Raw genomic sequence first — 19,889 nt, 5'->3', positions numbered from 1 at the left:
ATAAAGTAAAACTCAGATTTTCAAAAACAGAATGTTGTTAAATTAAAAAAGAATTATGTAATAAATGCAATCTTAAGAAAACAAGAAAGATATATAGTTTGATAAAATGAAACATTCGTTTTCTCACTTTTCAGACCTTTAACAAAGCCGACAATTTCGACTGTCACAAGGAGGGAAAATGAATAAATAGTGTAGATGGGAGTAGTATGGTAAGTAAAATGATCATACTAAATGTATTGTGTCTAAACTAAAACGCCAATATATTTTTGTCATTGGTGTATTTTGTCATTTCACAAAATACATAAAATCATGTGTTTCTGGTGGAGGAAATTCGGGATCTTACTGTGTTTACATTGTTTTCATGTTAATATATTGGTATGTCAGGAGTCCAAGGCGGAAGGGTGGTGGTGGTACGTTTTATGCTAATTATAGCAGAATTCTTATGTGTATATTATGTCCATTCAGAAACATTAATAACAATTAAACTGGAAACCTCCCAAATCTTGTAATGCAGCAAACAAGAACAAGAAAATAATGTACATTAAACAGGTTAAATCTGTATATTTCAGTGTGTTTGCCTGTCCAGTGCCTGAGGGCAAGAGTGGACAGCAGGTGGTGGATGGACTCCAGAAACAGGTGGAGATGATGGGAGCCAGTAAGACAGGCAATTTCCTGGTAGATTGTGAGACATATCAGTCCAATCCACAAAATGTCATGCAGTCATGTGAGTGTTAATCAAGCATGCTACATTGCTGATCATATGGAACATCCTACATGTAGATTTGGTGATGTTGGTGATGGATATCTTGAATACCATGAATATGTCGAAATGATTGTGAAGTCCTAACCATGTATTTCTCAAGTATTTTACCCTCAATATCTCGAACCCTCGGATATTTTGAAGTTTTTTCTCAGTCCCATTGAGTTTAACATAACGAGGTTTGACTGTATGTAAATGTAGTTTAAAATATGTCAGATACATGTATGGAAATCAACAGATAGCATCTGAGGAGAGTGTCATCTATTTATATACAATTATAAATGTTCTCGTATGGAAAATCTATGTACTAAATAAATGGATTTTAGTGAGCATAAATGAGACATATTATTGTACTAAATCATTTTGTGTCCAGTCAATTACATTTCAAATTTCTGCTTTATAGCTCAACAGTGTGTGGTTCACATTCTCCATAACAGTGAACACCCAGCCTCATGTTTTGCCGTGACAGAATCAGGACAGATTTTGGTGTCAGACCTTCTCTTTGAGGATTTGATGACAAAATTAACCATGGCAAAAGCAGGGAGGGAGAGCTTTTACTCTCAGAGAAAGGGCTTTAAAATTGAATCAAGGGGTCAAAGATATGAAATAGGGGACTTCATCATCAAAATTGGCTCTGTTTCTCTTGGATCCAATTTTAAAGGAATTCTGGTAGAGGTTAGTTGCTATTGTGGTGAACTTGCCTGGAAGGTTTATGTGACAGTGCTCTAATAGGTGACTAATTTAGTTGCCACGGCACCTAAAAATTATGATTAGCACCAAAAATATTTCTATAAGTGGCCAAATTGACTTGGATATCATCAAATTACTGAACTATAAACATTTTTCAAATTTTTTTATAGAGTAGAAAAGAAGTTTAAAAGTTAGCAATGGACATGTCTCTATATATTGACTTATATCAATTTTTAAATTGGTGTCTAAAAAAAACCTGGTGACTAAAAATTTGCATTGGCTACTAAACTTTTCTGATTAGGAGCCAGTTGGCTCCTAAATTTTGGAGGTCACATAGAGGCCTGTATGATTATGCATGCATATTCAGTATCGCTTACATTGTTTCTGTAGCATCTAGAAACATATTTTAAAAGTTAACAAAATGTAATTAAATTAATAATATTAAACTAAAGGATTATTTGTATAATTGATATCTTAGTAACAATTAACCTATCAATAAATAGTTCACTGAGATAATAATTATTTATTTTATAATCAAATTATTTGTGTTGCTGATTCAAAATATGCACATATATGATCAGTTTGAATCTTCATGCTATAAACTGAATTGATTTTAATTTCAGGTGGAATATTGCCCTTGTGTCATCATGAACGACTGTTGGAACATGATGAAAGAACTCCTGCAGAGTCTGGTCGGGAGTGCAGCGGATGCCCCTCCAGCTATTCTCAAACACAAACCGGACACAGTCTACACACCCTCAGATACAATACTGCAGTATCAGGAACATTTCAATAACTTCAGGAAAACTGTGCCAGCACTCCAACCTAGCAGGTGATCAAAAGGTTGGTACAGGGGGTGGATTCAAACAAGAATGCTGTTCTCACTGGTCAAAGACCAGAAAGAGTGCATTGTGGGGAAAGTCAGAAACTATTCCTAAACTGAAGCTTGATAAGGAATGGCATGTAATGACATTGTATGATTTTTGTATAGATCAAGCTAAACTACAATTGAATCAGATTTGTGATCACCTAATGAAAAATTGATGAGTTTTACAATGACATCTTTTTGATACTGTATACAGGGAAATTTTCACCCCCATTTTATTTTCGCCCATTTGGCCCTACTCACAGGTGGGGGAATTTAAAACGGAGGGAATTAAAAAAAACACAGTAGAATTTCTTAAACAGAACTGTGATTGGGGGAATTTGAAACAGGCAAAGTTATTTGCAAGAGTGAAAGGGTGAAAATAACACAGGGTGAAAATAACCCTGTATACAGTACTCGCCTATAGGTCAACTATATCAAAGGTAATATTTTTTTGTTAAGTAGTTTATGGGCAGGTTTTTCAGGAACTTTATACTGTAATAGATGCATGCTTTTGCTACGAATGTAATACTTCACAATTTTATATGATGAAGTCTCCAAGAAATTTGACAAAAAACAGTGAATACAGATGAAGGATACAAGTTATCAGGGGTGTAATCATATGGCTAAAGTGTAGTGTGATATATCATGATGCACAGGGGCTGTATCATGATATGCATCATGATATTTCACCTTTCATATTTTTAATATAATTTGTATGTCTATGTAAATTTCTATTACAATGGGAAATGATGAAAATTGTAGATTATTTCATCGGATTCAAAATGACTTAAGAAAACATTTAATAAGCTCTGAATACAATAAAAAATAGCATTAAGTAAATTAACAAAATCACTTTTATTAGGTAAAACTAAAAAGAAATAACATTAATTGCTTAAAATGCTATATATCATGATACACAGATATATGTTTTTTTTATATCACTATATGGTACGTTTTTTTTTTATGTATTGTGGTATACTTGTATATATTGTTACACCCCTATACAATTAAGTTACATGTATATGGTTGAACTCATTGTTTTCCTAATGAGCATATGTTATATGTGTACTTAAATTGATCTAATAAATCTAGTAATAATGGTTATGTATTGTATGTTTTACATGATCCTCTGAATGACAAAAAAAAAAAAAAAATTGTATGCACTCATATTATTTAGTAGCTTTTGATTTTGCTTGAATTTAGAATTAAATGCAAAATCCTGAAAAACTGGACAAGAAATGAAAACTGTTTAAAATTACATGCACATATAATTATATCATTTGTGAGCAGGCAAGACTTTTGCTGAGAACAAAAAATGACAAGTATGAATAGATCTAGTCTTTTAGAGCCTTTTTTTCAGAAAGTAACTGTGAATAGATCTAGTCTTTAAGAGCCCTTTTCAGAAAGTGAATAGATCTAGTCTTTAAGAGCCCTTTTTAGGAGGTCCCTGTCTTGGACATGATGTGGCACCGTCACTTTAAGTCCTGGGTTTTCCTCCATGGTTCTACATATTGTCTCCTCAGCCTTTGCGTTTCCAGCCCAACATCTACGATTTACCTGGAAAACAACATTACTGATCAACATTTTTAAACATTTATGTTTTGAAAAACTTTATAAATTAAGACCAGCAATGAAACCATGATTTGATACTGAGCTAGGGTAGTTTTTAAGTCTGTTTTGATTAATATCTGGCCCATTTTTAATGGCAGTAGGAATTTTTTTGTTTGATTCATTCAATGGTGTCGGAACAATGTGAATAAAAAAATTCAGTAAGGTTTACCCCATTTGACACATCCCAGGCTAGCATTCTCCTGGCTTTCTCTCCAGCTTCCTGTAAATAGCGAGGATTCTACTTAAGGAAACTTCGTTTATACATATTTTATCAACAGTCAATACTTCAGATGAGATTGCAGTGATAAATTTTTACAGAAAGATGAAACATAGTTCAGAACATGTCAGCTTTACCTTAGATCCATCTAACACCAATCCAAACCCACCGTTGATTACTTCACCCCTAAAGTACAGTTGACGTATATGCTCAAATGCAAAAACAAAAACAAAAATCTGTGTACCGTAAAACCATATTTCCCCAATAAAATCTAAATTTTGAAAATCTCTGAAATATACATAATTGTATGTGTTGTAAAAAAATCTTAACAAAAAAAATATTGTTTAGAAATTGATTATTTTCACTTCTTATTTCTGTGAGTCGCCCGCTTGGCGCAGGGGTTAGAGCGTTTGCCTTAGAGTCGCGGTGTAAGGAGTAGATCCTTACGCCACGGGTTCGAATCCACTGCGGGACGTGGAGACCGCTCCTTAAGATGAGACTGTATAAACCGAGGTCCCGTGTTGCAGTAGATGCCGGGACGAAAAAGATCCCTCTCTGCTCATTGGCCCTCAGTGCCGAGTCAAAAAATTTGCACCTCTCCACTGGCAAGTGGTGGCGTCTCCATATAAGAGAAAAATTTTCGAGAGAGACGTTAAACAACAAGCAAACAAACAAAATTATTTCTGTGATGTCACAAACTGTTCGCATTTTATTTTTTTTCATTATTTTTTTTTAAAGAAATCTGTAATTATGCTCTATACCAGGGGAATATCTGCAGACTTAAAAGCATTAATAAATTCAAAAATTCTCTGATTTTGAGAGATAATTACAGCATGCAGTTGATTTGCGCTCTGTAAATTCTATAGTCATAATTGAACATTTTTGTTCATGTCGTCGTGTTTCTTTAAAAAAAAATTGGGGAGCACTTATTGGTCAAATTTTACAGTCCTTTAAAGTTTCAACTGCCACTTCAGCAAGATCGTTGTTTGATAAACCCTGTTCAACTATGCAGCGACAAGAACTCTATTTGATAATCAGATACAAGTGGTGGTTAGAAAAGAACTACTATAATTACACATGGCTATAGTAATTTTGATGTTTTTTTTTGTATACAAGTAAAACAATAAATTATATTTTATACCATCCTACTCCCCCGCCATTGTGGAGCGCCACCCAGGTGGCTCCTCTGAAAGCATCCCCAATACAGTTCTGCACAGCCATATCTGATTGAGAAGCACACATACATCTGTTAGAGTGAACACATTTATAAGCAATTTATTATTATCAATTCTTGTCATTTATATATACGAGATGAAAGAAGTGGCCAACCTGCACAGAACGCTGATCCATCATGAATGTTGGAAGTTTCTCTGTATGGACTGTCTGTACCGCTGACGTCATGATGGTCACGACTGATCACCACTGGACCCTGCCAACAAACAGTGCAAAATAAGTCATCAGTTTTTGAAATATTGGACTTTCATGCAAGAAATTATTTTGGCGAGTATTAATGAAGAGAAAGTCAGAAATCGGGATTTTAAACATCTTTTTAAATGTCTAATGTTATATGTATAATTAAATGCATTGTCACGAATGTTAGTGAGCATGCATTGACAATTTCCAAATCCATCTACTTTAAATAAGGAACTACATATGTATGTAGAAGTAAATAACGTACAATATCGTATTTGTCGGATATAAGACCCACGGCTGTTTACTCTGTAAGCTTCTGTAGGAGTCATGTGACTGTTCGCTTACCCTAAGTTTCTTGCTGCCTACGGCCTCGTTAAACGCTGTAGCTATTTCTGTTCTGCCCTTCTGGTCTGAATAAAGTATTCTGGCTTGTGATCCCACAACCTGCCGGGGAATTCGTGCTTCAATGTATACACGTACTTATGATGTCAATAAGAAGACTTTCGAAATTATACAGACACGTTTACCATTTATTGTAAAATCACATATCTTCGTGGGGTCAGATTTTCATGGATTGAGGAAAAACTGGGCTCGCGGGGATTTTGTTTCGTGGATAAAGAATTGTGAAGTAGTTATGTATTTAAAATTTTGATTTTGTGGTGGACATGAATTCGTTAGTCTCTTCATACCTTGAAAACAACGAAAATTAACCCCCTACGAAAATTAGTGATTTCACGGTATTTCTAAGATATTACGTCTAGCATTAACCATTTACTTCTTATAAGAATTTAAACTTGGGGTGAAAATTCGAAGCAGCCTTCATTTATGTAATACAAAAAGTGAAGGGATCAGGAAAAATTTATTGCTCTTGAAGTTTTAGTACAAACCAGTTTATTTTGATTAGCTTCCCTTATCCATCTGATGTTGTCTTCATATTGCTGTTTGGTGCTTAACGGGACTAGATTAACACAAATAAAACCATATCACAGCGAAAACACCATGTCAGAAAAGTTTGAAGCATAACGTACGTGATTATTTACATGTATCTGAGACAAAACTGTAAAATTTATCTGCAAAAAGAGATTATCCATTAAAGATGAAAATTGAGAGAAACTTCCAGTGACGATAACAAACATGGAGGTCTCGAATTGCTCTGGAAGTATTTTTATTCATGACATATGATTAAAAGCAAAGGACGTTCATGTACATGTATCCACAACATAAAACCAATATCTAATAACCAGAATAATATACAATTATTGCTGTTTTTGAGGTCGAAACGATGATTTAGCCACCTTCGAAATACAATATTCACCTCGCCCGAATGTATACTGACATGACAATGAATGTTAAATGATACAGAGTCGGTAGAGCTGATTTACCTCCTTTGTTTATGATGTCCTCTAGAACAGAAGTGGCGATTTCATCTGTCGTATCTAAATCACCTGGATTGCCTGACGTGCATACCCACCTTCAAAAGAATGGGCTTTAATGATCGAAATCATTTGATTTCATAAATATCGTTATTTTCATAAATTTAGTTCCTCATATATTAAGTGATATTCTTTTTTAACTTCATGATCATATTGAATTCCTCTTAAAAACCTAGGATTATCAACCTGACGTCTCTACCTGAACGGACCGAATCCCAGTGAGAATATGTCCCCCATGATGTCTTGGACGTATGAAGGGTACCGAAAAGTTGTTCCAGTCACCCCTGACTTTTTTCCCACATCCGCCCCTGACAAGAATATCAAATGCTATTTGATCATATATATGTATGTAATGTAAATGTACATCAATATTACTATCCTCAAAATTCATAATTTAATACGAATATAGTATTGTTCCGTTAAGTAATGTGTATGAGGTTGAATTTTTTATGTGAAGATTTTTTTTCAAATCCAAAATAATCCTGCATTTCTTTTATTTTATGGTTGTCAAATACATTCATGAAAAAATAAGACCACCAGAAACAATGTGGACGCAAACAGATTTCAAAAATTCCCATTAGAGTTCAAAACTAACATTGCTGTATTCATTTTTGATTGTGGAAATTTACATTTTAAGTGGGGGACAAGGCATGTACAATACCTGCTCGCCCAGCCTCCAGAAGGAACGCGTTTCCATAATCAAAGAAATACATTCCTCTCGCCGACAATTTATTGATGGCATCTACCTGGCGTCTTAAACTGCAACAATCGAGACATTGCTATATTCAGCGAGTATGAAACTATAGTATTGGATGCTAAAATGAATTTAGAAATGCTTCCATTAATATAATATTAAAAAAGACAAGCTTTATTTAACTGTTTAATCAGTGTTATGTATTATCTAATAAACAGAAGAATCGTAATATTAAAGACCATGGGATTGCAATTTGATACTAGTGAGTAGAACATTTGCTGTTCAGACCCTGCAATGCATATTTGTTTGTAAGGATTTTAAGAATTTTAGGGATCCAGTATAGAAAGGGTGGTACGAACTCCCTTCATTGACTGGAATGTTAAAAGTATTAAAGACTGAAATGTGATTATGAAGAATTTCATCCTTCAAAAGTGACCTGTCAGTATAAGTTGGATTTGCAGATATGAAATTAAGACCACGTTCTTCTAAAATACAGTTATAATAATGAGCCCTACAATCCAAGACAATACAAGCCTTGTCTACTGGAACCATAAAATATTGTTCATGTAGTCTTTCCAATATTTTTATCACCTCTGATTTAATGAAAACAGAAGTTTAGGTGGTTCGTATATTGCCTATGAACTTTCTAACACGAAATGAGGGAATGAATTAAGATTAGCGCGATAAGAACTAATGAAGCAAAATGAAGCTTTTCTGCTGCGCTTTGAATTCAGTATCCTTACACATGTTACAGTTCAAATGAAACAAACGTGCATAAAAAATTCGAAGAGAAGCACTTCTATGTCAGGCCATACTGCAGCAATATTACATGAATATTGCATGAAGCACGAGATTAAACTGCATTGTATTATATAATTTACTGTGAATGATATATTAAACGTCTTACACTGAGCATTTTTAATTACATGCATTGAGAGTAAATTATTGCTGTATACTGATAATAATTAAAATATGTTACCTTTCCTGAACCAAATTCTTGAACCTTACAGCATTTTCATGCATTTCAACTCTTGCTTCCTCATAGGACAACTACAGTCATATAAAACAAAACAAAGTTGTCTAAAAAAGACCAATTTTATTCAACTTTGATTTTTGAAATTTTCATTTTGAAAACAGATTGCTTGTTCTTGAAAAATGACTGTCATATAAAAATGTGCTTTAGGTACAATTCTTGTTCAATTTCTAAAGTATCTTAATTTGATTACTATTTGATAAATATTTATGGTGAAGATTTCATTATATCATGTTCGTATAAAGCTCAAAAAACTTTCAATTAAACATATGGAGATAACGAACAGTATTCAAGCTCAAAAACCATTTAAACAATAAAAATCAGGAGTTGAGCAAACACGGACCTCTAAAACATCAGAGGTCGGATCAGATGCTGTGGAGGAGTGAGCAACCCATGCCGACCGGTCACACCCGCCGTGTACTTCTTGTCATGATCGAGAAATAACGAAAAAATCCGTCGACAATTCAGTGTGTAAATAATGGCCTAACAATTAGTATGAAAAACGTCAGTCAGTATTTGACTTAATGATAGATTGTATTTGCTGAGAAGGTCATTGCATTGACCATAGAACTTACGAAATGTGACTTTAAACGAGACTGTTGATATTCTTGTTTCATCAACTTGTTTGTCAATAGCTTGCTTTTTTTTTTAGGAATCGTTCGTATGTAGAGCATGCTCTTGCGCATCGAATCAACTGGAGACATAAATCCCATATGCAGGTGAAAAGGCTATATCGCTACATCACGTTTATCATAAAGATTGGTTGTCATTTTATTAAGAATGATACTCAGTTCAAAACGTGCTCTATCAAAACATGAAAATCATAGGAAACCTAGTGACCTTGAGGCTGTTATTTGTGTGAAATGGGAGCAACTAAATTCTACAAAGTAAATTATTAATCCTTAATTAAAAACAGTAATTAAATGGCAAAACCTCATCATATCTTTTTGTTTGCGTCTTTGTTAAGTAAATATAGCAATATATTTAATTCCAAAATGTGTGTTTAACTATTTCACAAAATTGCATGCTAGGTTTTTGAGCTGATCAGTTCATCAAGAGTGACGTTTAATAAAAGAAGTGGTCTTTGGACTTTTGTGATACACTGTACTGCATATTATACAGACAGTTTTAAATGTAGTCTCCATTGAATTGAAGCACTTTGATATATCTATTTACCGTATTAGAGCTTAGATTTCCCAACCATCGTATACAGTTTCGTAGCACTTGGCAAATTTACCTTTCTATGAAATCAGAATTGTATATAATGTATTTACCTGCACTGGGTAATATCCTCCCAGGAAGGGATTGTGACAGCTTGTCTGGTCCGACCCAAGATCCGCCAATAGATCACCTGTACTCTCGTACTCGGAAACCAAACGCTCCCTAAGATTACAGAAGGTATAAGTCGTTCTTATAAGCATCTCATAGTTAGATGGGACTCATTTATTGTACATGTAACAAGATCTCTTATAAAAACAAGTCATTCATCAATCACTAATTTGTATAGTTGGATTTTTGACTCCACCTGCTTTCTATTAGACTACAAATAAATACCCTTGGAATACCCTGAGGAAGTATATAAATATATCACTTGAAATTATTATATATTTATGTTACGTTTTCAAATTAATCATGAATGATTTCAGGAAGGTGGCTTTTATTTTTCCCCCCTTTCTTTGCTAGAACTTTCCGTACTAGAATATTATTTGCCAAACTTAATGTACCACAAATCCACCACATTTCCATGGTATCCAATGCTGCATTTCCTCTTCATTTTCTTGGCCTGGCGTATGAGACTGACACATTCTGTCAAATCCCCTGTTATCTTCATCACCCATCCTTGGTTGTACCTCTTTTCCAAAGCTTCTTTGCTGACCTTTATTAAGATTTACAGTGATTGATTTTTAAAAATAAAATTATTACAGTCAAATAATTAAGTTCATCAACGGGTTGAACACCAAAAAAAAAAATGCTTGTGTGTTTTACCACTGCCACTAAAGGGCACTCAAAACAGAGGGAAAATTGGTTTGAGAGCGTTTGTCTCGATGACAGAAATTTTAATTTAATTTTAACACTTTGTAATCCATATAGAGGATGAAAGTGACAATTCAAACGAATATTTCCGAAAGTGAATCAGGCTTTTCAACATGCTGCATAAAAAATATTAATATTTTTTGTACTAATACCCCTGGCCAAGAGATATATTCCACACTGTGGGTGTCTGGAACGAAATATATAAGTACCTCGGCAACAACACTAATGCAGCCACAGATGGTTCCAGCCTTCGGTTGAGCACCACTCATACCACCCAGACCAGATGACACAAACACCTTAAACAGTATATTCAGAGAACGAATTGTGGATAACCAAATCTGGCATCATTATAAGTTCTTTTCTATTTTTCATTACAGAAGGTAGTAAATAAATAAACTTATTTAAGAAAGATCTAAATGACCTTGAAGATTGTTGGTATGATATAGCACAAAATGAAAACTAAAGCCTTTAAATAGACAGCATCACATATATATATTTTTGTAAATTAAGTTCTAGCCAATACTAGTAGACCAGCACTGACAATTTCACATTCAATTTGGTCTCTGTTGCCTTTTATCCACTATTATTCTGTACCTTTCCTGTCATATCTGTACATCCCAGGTGTTTGCGAGCAGCATTCAAAACAGTCAACTATACAGAAATAAAATAAAATAAAACGAAAGTTTGCTAAGCAAACGTTAATGAAATATTCTAACAAATGTAAACTTAATTAGTAGGCGGTTGTAAATTGTTCTTACCGTAGTTCCATGCACGATTCCCTGTGGTCCTATGTAACAAAAGCTACCAGCTGTCATCTGTCCATACCTGCCACAAAAATGCTTTGTTTGATTTTTTTCAATTCTTAACTAATGATAAAAAAATTAAGAAATACTTAAAATGTTGTACAAATAAAGAAAGAAAACGACAGACTCACATTGAGACACCAAGAGCGAACATCTTTTCATACATTTCCCTGGAGGAGTAATTAGGAATGACCTGAAATGGATTCAAATCAATTGAATATATGAAGCTCAACTTTTTCTGTCACTTGAACATGAACATTAATATGAGTATACCAATGTAATAAACATTGCCATAATAAAGCCAAAGTATAGCTCTCGCAAATCAAAAGAGACTTACAGTAAAATGTGAAATAGAATTCTGTCTCGATGCAACAACCCGCCTAAATTAGTTTCTCTATTGTTAATCACACATTTTTAATAGAGAAAACTTTTGCGTAATTTTGATAAATAATCTAAAACGGTAAAAAGATTACTTTTGATTTTTAATAAGAAGTAATTCATATTTCTTATCATGCAAATGATTCACAAAAATTGTAGAGGTGTACATGTGTATTTTTCGTAAACAATCGTAATCCCAAGTCTTTTGATATTAAAATCACGCTAAGAATAAATTATTTAATTTATAGCACAAGATTCCATGGGTACCAATCTATTGTATATTTTGCAATTTCGTCGCCCGCGTAGCGCAGTGGTTAGAGCGTCTGCTCTAGAGTCGCGGAGCAAGGAATTGATCCTTACGTCGCGGGTTCGAATCCCGAGACCGGTCCTTCAGATGAGACCGTATAAACCGAGGTCCCATGTCGCAGTAGGTGCTGGCACGAAAAAGACCCATCACTGCTCAATGGCCCTGAGTGCCGAGTATGGGTCAAAATTTGTAGCCCTCTACCGGCAAGTGGTGGCGTCTCCATATGAGTGAAAAATTCTCGAGAGGGACGTTAAACAACAAACAAAAAAGCAAACATTTTGCATTTCAAAGTTTGATAAAATTTAAAGCAAATAAGATTTCTTTTACTAACCATACCGTTGGTAACAACCACTCGTGGTGCGGAGGTCGAGCTCGGAAAGAGTCCTGCAGGGTGACCGGAATACATTACAAGAGTTTGCTCATCCGTCATCTCTGATAGATATTTCATCGTAAGAAGAAACTATCACAAGGAAAAAACAACTAGTAACTTTATCGAAATAAAACAACATGAAAAAAGAATTACACTGAAGAGAAACTTTGGTACATAAATTTTCCCAAACCTTTTGGATATGCAAATTTACTAAAAAAATTATACTGAAATATAAACATTCAATCAAAATAGGATGTAACCATAAGGAATAATATATGTTGCACCCTTCAGTTTGCTTCTAATATGGGGCCTTTAACAGTATATCTTTTCCGTAGACCAAATTAATGTAGGCAATGAAAGATTTCATATTTATGTGACTTTATAATCTGAATCATAAATTAAAAGTATTCTTAATGCTTGACAAGCAAGATATTGAGAACAGTTCAAAACACTTTAAACATGACCTTAATATGTACAATAATGGTCATATTAAAAATCTATCCAAATATTATTTGATCAATGTTGCAAATATAGTCAGAAGGACATGGAGTTGATTCAGAAAAATTAATTTGATATGTAATGCAGAAAACGGTACATCTCAAGCAGCATTTGAAGTACTAGTATATCTTCAACATGTATAAAATTATGTCAGTGTACAGTTTATAATTTAACTTAGCAATACGAAGATACAATGAAGTGCAGGATCCAAAGCAAAATATCCATCTTTAAATCTTCGCTAGCCAAGTGTCCGATTCGTTTACCCTCATCTCCCCCTTGGGTGATGAGGGTAAACGAATCGGACACTTGGCTAGCGAAGACGCCATCTTAAGTGAAATCATGCGTGCAAGATTCTACTAAGGTAATCTAGCCACTTGGCAATTGACCTAATCTAACTGAATCAAATTAAGAAATCTTTTGGGTACCTTAAATTCAATGAGGAGTTCCAATGACAAGAAAGTTTGAAGTACGGAAAAAATAACAATATACCCCTACGTTCTTTAGAGAAGTTAGGTATCAAAGAACTGAAGCGAACAACAATTACCTGTGCCCAGTTTGAGAACACCTGTCCATTTCCTCCATATGTTACAAGCTCCTGTGGGAACTGAGCAACACAGGGGTCAAGGTTATTAAGAATCATATGAATTATTGCAGCAGCATGCCGGGTGCGTGCTGGAATCTCATCTATTGGGTATGCTCTTCGTGGAAAGGAAAAATGTAAACACTTCTGATATATGATGTAAAAATTTACACATATTAATGTCAAAATTATTTCCAATCTAAAACGCCATATCCCACTATTATAATATTTTTCGCAGAATTAATGACTTTACTTTAAATTTAAAACTACATGTACTACCTCAAAAGTTTTTTTTATGCCACTTTTTAGCCCAGTGCATATAAAATGATTTAGTAAGAGCAAAATAAGTGTAAAATGAAATGTAAATTAAGTCACAATACAAATTAATAATTATATTTCCTGTAATAGTGATAAAAGCTCAGTACCTCATTTGTGTTTCGGGCATAAACCTGTACATATAGATATGTCCATAGTTCCTAAGTTCGTCTGCAAACTCCTCTGCCAATGTTTCATGAACTTCTACAGGAAAATATCTCAAGGCATTTTCCAGGGCTAACTGTAAATTGAATTAAGACACTTTACTGTATTGAAACAGCTTTGCATTGATAGTCTAAACTAGTTTGCCTATCTTCAAATTAAAAGAAAAACAATACTGTGAACGCAAGTAAATGTTTTTTCACCATTGGGCACTGCTATACCTATGATGTATAATGCAAGATACATACATGTAACTTTTGTAACACTTATCAAAATCTTTGTTGTTCATATACCCAAACTCTGTCATATTTCGGTTATTTAGGTGATGACACTTAATCCATAACAGCGCTTGTTTACAGCGTATATTTACCAGCATGTTCATATTATTAATGAAGAGTAATAATAAAAACATTTACCGCCTGCTCCTCAGGACTTAAATTGGGGGTCCTAACAGGTGCATGGGCAACAGTCTCATCCCGTTGCCTCTTGGGTGGGAGAGGGTCTAAAGGCAATCCCTCAAATATGTCCTTTAAAGACGTCATGTTTGTTTGGCCTTGTGAGGTAATTGTCTTGCCGATTATAAACCCTCACACTGATAAAGGGGTCGCGTTCACTGTTATCTGAGAGACTCTTGTCAGTAGTTTGATTGTATCTCAAGAAATCTCGTAATTTTATTTCATCATTTAACTTATTCTTGAAATAAACACGTACATAAAAACCTTTTAAGTACCAGTTTTTGGTATAGCTTTGAGAATTATTACGTTGAAAACTATATAACAATGCATTTAATAATCATTAAACAGTGTGTTCATAAGCAAATAGGAACAACATGCAATATAAAAACTTATATGCGTGTATTTACAACAGTCTGTGAGAGTATAAATAGACTGATTCTTGATAATCAAGAAAGGAATAAACAAGTAATATGACAAACTATTGTTCATATCCAGAGAAAACACAATTATTAATGATCCAATCTGATGACAAAGAAAGTGATAATAGTGAATTGAAATTGTTATGCTAGAAAAACTCTCTGAAATTTTCTTTATGCATATTGACAAAAACGACGAATATATTTGTCAAAAACATCAGAGCTATATAGCAATCTTTCTCTCGCAAATAAATCTGGCCACAAAAGTATCATAGGGTGCATCGTGATACTTCCCTTTATAAACACGCAAACAATTTTCATCCCTTCGTCGTTGTGGTTGGAATTCATCCCAGGGAAGAAAAGATATTGGGGATCCTTCAGAAAATACCCAGTCTCCTTTTCTGTAAATGTCATTTCCATCGATGAAGAACCATGTCAGTGTGGGATCTGTAGAAGAAATTTTGTATGCAAAATCACAAAATATTTATATATTTTATTTATTTCTAATTTTTTATCATATATATGTACGTGTACTATCGATATTGTTTAATACCAAAACGCTACGTAACATACATAATTATCAAGGAAGCCTGCATATAACTACATTTAACATCAAAGAATTTCAAGGGTTAATTTTTCTTCAAAGTTTTTCTGTATCACATTGGCATTTTAACTAGTAAACATTTGTTGAATGCGATTTTTATGTATAGAATTCTGTAACTTCGAGACTTCAAACACCTGGTAAGGGTTTTGACTCTACACTTTAATAACGCCACTTAATCACGGGGTGGTTTAACATGATAAATATACTCCCTTACATCAAGTCAATATTCTATATTTAAAAGAAAATTAATGATCTCAAACTGCTGTTTTTGTCTCCTGTATTGAATATTTCTCATATTTTTTAAAATTACGTGTTTTCTTTTCTATTCAAAACTTTACACTTTATAGGTACGTAAAATTTCCACACAAATTACGTGTTTTCTTTTCTATTCAAAACTTTTCACTTTATAGATACGTAAAATTTCCACACAAATATGAAGTACACAGGTAAACGATATATTGAAAGAGCTATATCACAACAGCCCTCTTCTCTCTAAATTTATGAATATTCATTATGTGTCTGAGTTTCTGTAAAAAAGGTTTATGAAGGAGTTTGAATTAGAAATGAAATAAAAAGAAACATATGATATAGGTGTATGTGTGTTTTTGCCCACAATATAAATTCCATTTTGTTTCTTGATTGCCATTAATGGAAATACATGACACTTTTGCAATAGATTTTGATGTTAAATCTGTTTCTAAATTAAAAACCACTTAAAAAGCAATAAATCAAACATGATTCATTTTTGGTGTCATGTACTCTGAGCATAGAGTCTTTCAATCTAATATAGTAAGCAAAGTCAGATGAAACTCTCATTGACTTTATTTTGGATATAATTGTCGAAAATTCACATACATGTAGTACAAATTAAACACAATGAGAGCTTTATGGTATTGTATGATTACATGTACCTGATCTCAATGCTAAATTTTGGATTTCATCCAGAACATCAGATGCTGTTATGCCAAAAAGCTTCCCACCATCAGAAAAACATGTGTTGTTCGCTTCCATCCATGACATATCTATGTGATAAAGCCACACACTTCCTCATGGATGTTAAACGGAGGAATCCAAAATCTTCACAGGATGCTTTTAATCAGATGGTATGATTAATATATATAGGCATTGTTTTATTGTTTCAAAGCTTTATTCTCTTAGAAATACAGTATATATGTAAAATTTTGCTATTCCAAAAAAAAAAAAAAATTAAATACTTCGTATTGATTTCACTAAGCATAAACATTATAAATAGTTGAAAATTCATTTTTTACTAGTGATTTACTGGTTTACCTTGTCTTTGATAAAGCTCCAACGCCCCAGATTTCATTTCATATCCATTGTCTATATTCAGGGAATAAAGCTGACAAATACCATAAAGTGTATTTCTCATAAAGGAAAAACATGATGTAAATTGCAGGCATCTAACTGCGCAAACCTGATTTGTAAGAGTTGCTGCCTTCCATAGCAAAAACGGTTGTAATAAATATAATTCTGATGCATTTATTTTTACTTCACTAAAGTTGAATGACCGATGTCGCCCATAAGCACCACCTGTAAGACATTCAAGGATTATAACTTTATAGTTATCATTGTTAAGAGTAAATATATGTTACACTTCACTCGTGTAAGAAATGTGAGTGGTATGCTAGGTTAACTTCCACAGGTTTTTTTATCTTCTGTAAAATATATTTCGTTTACTGTGAAGCCATTTTCCTTTCCCCCAAACATTAAGTACATTATTTACTAACACTTTTATGAAGATTAATATTTTCCATTGTTTTTATTACAGTGCTAATCTTATTTAAACCATTTCTTAACTAATTATCTTAAACATCAAGCAAGCTTACCATAAGTAAGAATACTACTAGTATATACTGAACAGACTGCTACAACTCTTGTCATGGTCGTGATCATTTTTCTATCGATGCATCCGGCCAATTCCGAGCCATTTTCCAACAGTCCTTAAAACCAATAGGGGATCTATATAAACACAACAATTCCATTTCCAGATATAAAATAAAACTATTTAATGTGTTTCAAACATTTTGAAGTGGTTTTTTCCATTTGGGTATTTATTGTGCCCAAAAAAACTTGAAGAAAGGAATTTATGTGCATACACTATTCGTGATAATTATTGGTGCTGTAATATTGACATAAATAAATGCAGTAAATGGAATTTGTCGAATTTGATTTCAACATAAAATGCGTTTGTGCAGGAATACAGTACATCGTTCAATTCTCATTTCATTGTTCAAATCCTTATACTTGATTACTCGAGCAATTTTTTACATGTAAGAATGTATAAAATGAATGAATTTTCATGTCATAATTGCAATGGGTTCAAATTTACAGAAACTCAGTTATGCAAGTTCCTGGCAAACAATAGTAAAAACAGGCAATTTCCTTATCCCACGCACTGATGCAATTTTCACGCACGTTTGAACGAACGTTTGACGTTCATTTTTGTCGTTTGCAATGACATGTATCCAAAAAAATCAAGTTTTGCTCATTGTAGTGATGAAATAATTGTCATCCACATAGCGTTACATGACACATGCAATCTTGTCACACACGATTCCGATTATGATGTGTTCATTTAGAGGATACACATTCCTTTACATTATAATTATTCCACCAAATTATATGAAAATTTGACGTACACCGATCTCCTAGTTCTTGTCTCATTCATGAATAGAAAATCATTTTAATTGTTGAAAATTTAACCTTAAGCAATACGATGTATATTTCAACAATAAATATTTTGGTACCAAATACGAATACTAATCATATAAATTCCTTCAATTTCACAATTTAATTTTTCTTGAACAGCTTTATTTAAAGTTAGAATAATTCTTGAAAATTGATGATATAAAAAAAAATCGGATCGGGCATCTGAATACAAAATGATCTGTAGTTGTTATGTGTTGCGTAAGTGATTGCAGATATTGAATTCAACGAGTTGGAAAGTCTTTGCTAAAATATTTCACAAGTAAGATATTAATTTCATCATGTTCATGGATTTAAAAATACACCCTTTTCATTGAAAGTACTAGTGTAATGAACATTTAACCTGTGTCAGAAACATGTTCGGAACATTTTATCATCTGATGTCTATTTTGCACTGTAAACCATTTTTATTTTCCTAGTAATTACTAGTACTACTGCTTATGGTCAACATCAATAGTTTGAAAGTGTCCTTAAACCTTTGCTAATAATGAGATCAAAATACTGAATTCTTAAAACATAAAATCATGGGTAATAAGTAGTTATCTACAGAGAAACTGTACATCTGCACCTCATTTAAACCATGAAACTCTCATATAGATAATTTTTTTCTTCCTTAACACCCCCTTAATCCTAATCCTATGATAAAGCATTCAAAATAAGACTAGTATTAAAGATAACCTTCCATTAGGAAGAATTATACATACTAAATAAATAGTCACTGTCTACATATCATGTCAATAATGTTACGCATCATTCCAAGCTGTCGTCAACAAAGACAACGGGGTATCTCCATAAACACAACAATTCAATTCTAAGAAATATATACAATGTATTTCAAATAGTTTATGTGCTTTCTCTCATTTGTGTTTCCGTTGTATTAAAGAAAACTTAAGCTTGTAAAAAGGATGAAAACTATGGAACTATCCATTATAATATTGTGTTAGGTTAAACTGAAATAAATTAATGCTGTAAAGGAAGTTTAAAACTTATCTTTCACAATAAAATGTGTTTTGGACAAGTACGGTCATTCAATTTTCATTTTATTTTATTGGATTACTAGCACAAGTTCTGAAAGAAGAATAAAATTCTTTTACAGAATTAAAAATCTGTAAATTTACATTGTGCTTATAAATCACACTAAATCTCGAATGCACATTTTCTCTCTATAATTAATGATGCAACTTCCAATTAATGAAACAGTTACATGACTGTATATTTTTTGTAGAATGCATTCACTAGTTATACCAAATTTTGTCCACAAATAATGAAAATGAAACATAATATATGTATCATTAATTTATTCAATAAAATGTGGGATTCAGTGAATTTTCTTTGTAAATTGATAATTTTAAACATCATTCATATCGTGGTTATCCAAAGAATTCCATGGAAATTTACCAATTTCTGTCATAAATTGAAAAAAAAAAATCAATGGAATAATTTGCGTACCTTTTTAACGAAGGTCAACTTGTGATGTATACATAAAATCAAATAATATGATTACAGTATTGAATATTTATA

The 19,889-nt window shown here is 33.0% G+C and overlaps 2 protein-coding genes across 2 annotated transcripts; one reads left to right on the top strand and one right to left on the bottom strand.

Moving 5' to 3' along the window:
• Positions 1 to 156: 156 nt before the first annotated feature.
• LOC133178024 (mediator of RNA polymerase II transcription subunit 20-like) lies at positions 157 to 3,418 on the top strand. The gene is made up of 4 exons (XM_061312801.1): positions 157 to 209; positions 570 to 724; positions 1,164 to 1,435; positions 2,074 to 3,418. The coding sequence occupies exons 1-4, from the start codon at positions 196 to 198 to the stop codon at positions 2,284 to 2,286; spliced, it is 654 nt and encodes a 217-aa protein (XP_061168785.1). The 5' UTR covers positions 157 to 195; the 3' UTR covers positions 2,287 to 3,418.
• Positions 3,419 to 3,553: 135 nt separating this feature from the next.
• On the bottom strand, positions 3,554 to 14,742 carry LOC133178027 (urocanate hydratase-like). The gene is made up of 21 exons (XM_061312803.1): positions 14,583 to 14,742; positions 14,115 to 14,245; positions 13,654 to 13,807; positions 12,573 to 12,701; positions 11,688 to 11,749; positions 11,512 to 11,578; positions 11,348 to 11,404; positions 10,963 to 11,049; positions 10,444 to 10,595; positions 9,994 to 10,102; positions 8,666 to 8,736; positions 7,654 to 7,751; positions 7,192 to 7,300; positions 6,942 to 7,030; positions 6,447 to 6,517; positions 5,905 to 6,003; positions 5,476 to 5,575; positions 5,288 to 5,369; positions 4,284 to 4,332; positions 4,099 to 4,149; positions 3,554 to 3,875 (listed from the first exon to the last, which is right to left on the bottom strand). The coding sequence occupies exons 1-21, from the start codon at positions 14,706 to 14,708 to the stop codon at positions 3,735 to 3,737; spliced, it is 2,034 nt and encodes a 677-aa protein (XP_061168787.1). The 5' UTR covers positions 14,709 to 14,742; the 3' UTR covers positions 3,554 to 3,734.
• Between the last annotated feature and the right edge of the window lie 5,147 nt (positions 14,743 to 19,889).

Source organism: Saccostrea echinata, unplaced genomic scaffold (assembly GCF_033153115.1).
Source record: "Saccostrea echinata isolate AGI-Se365-2 ecotype Australia unplaced genomic scaffold, CSIRO_AGI_Sech_v1 ptg000340l, whole genome shotgun sequence".
In the NCBI taxonomy this organism is placed as follows: domain Eukaryota; kingdom Metazoa; phylum Mollusca; class Bivalvia; order Ostreida; family Ostreidae; genus Saccostrea; species Saccostrea echinata.
The sequence above is the reverse complement of the archived record's forward strand: the minus strand, read 5'-3'. Positions and strand labels throughout refer to the sequence as shown.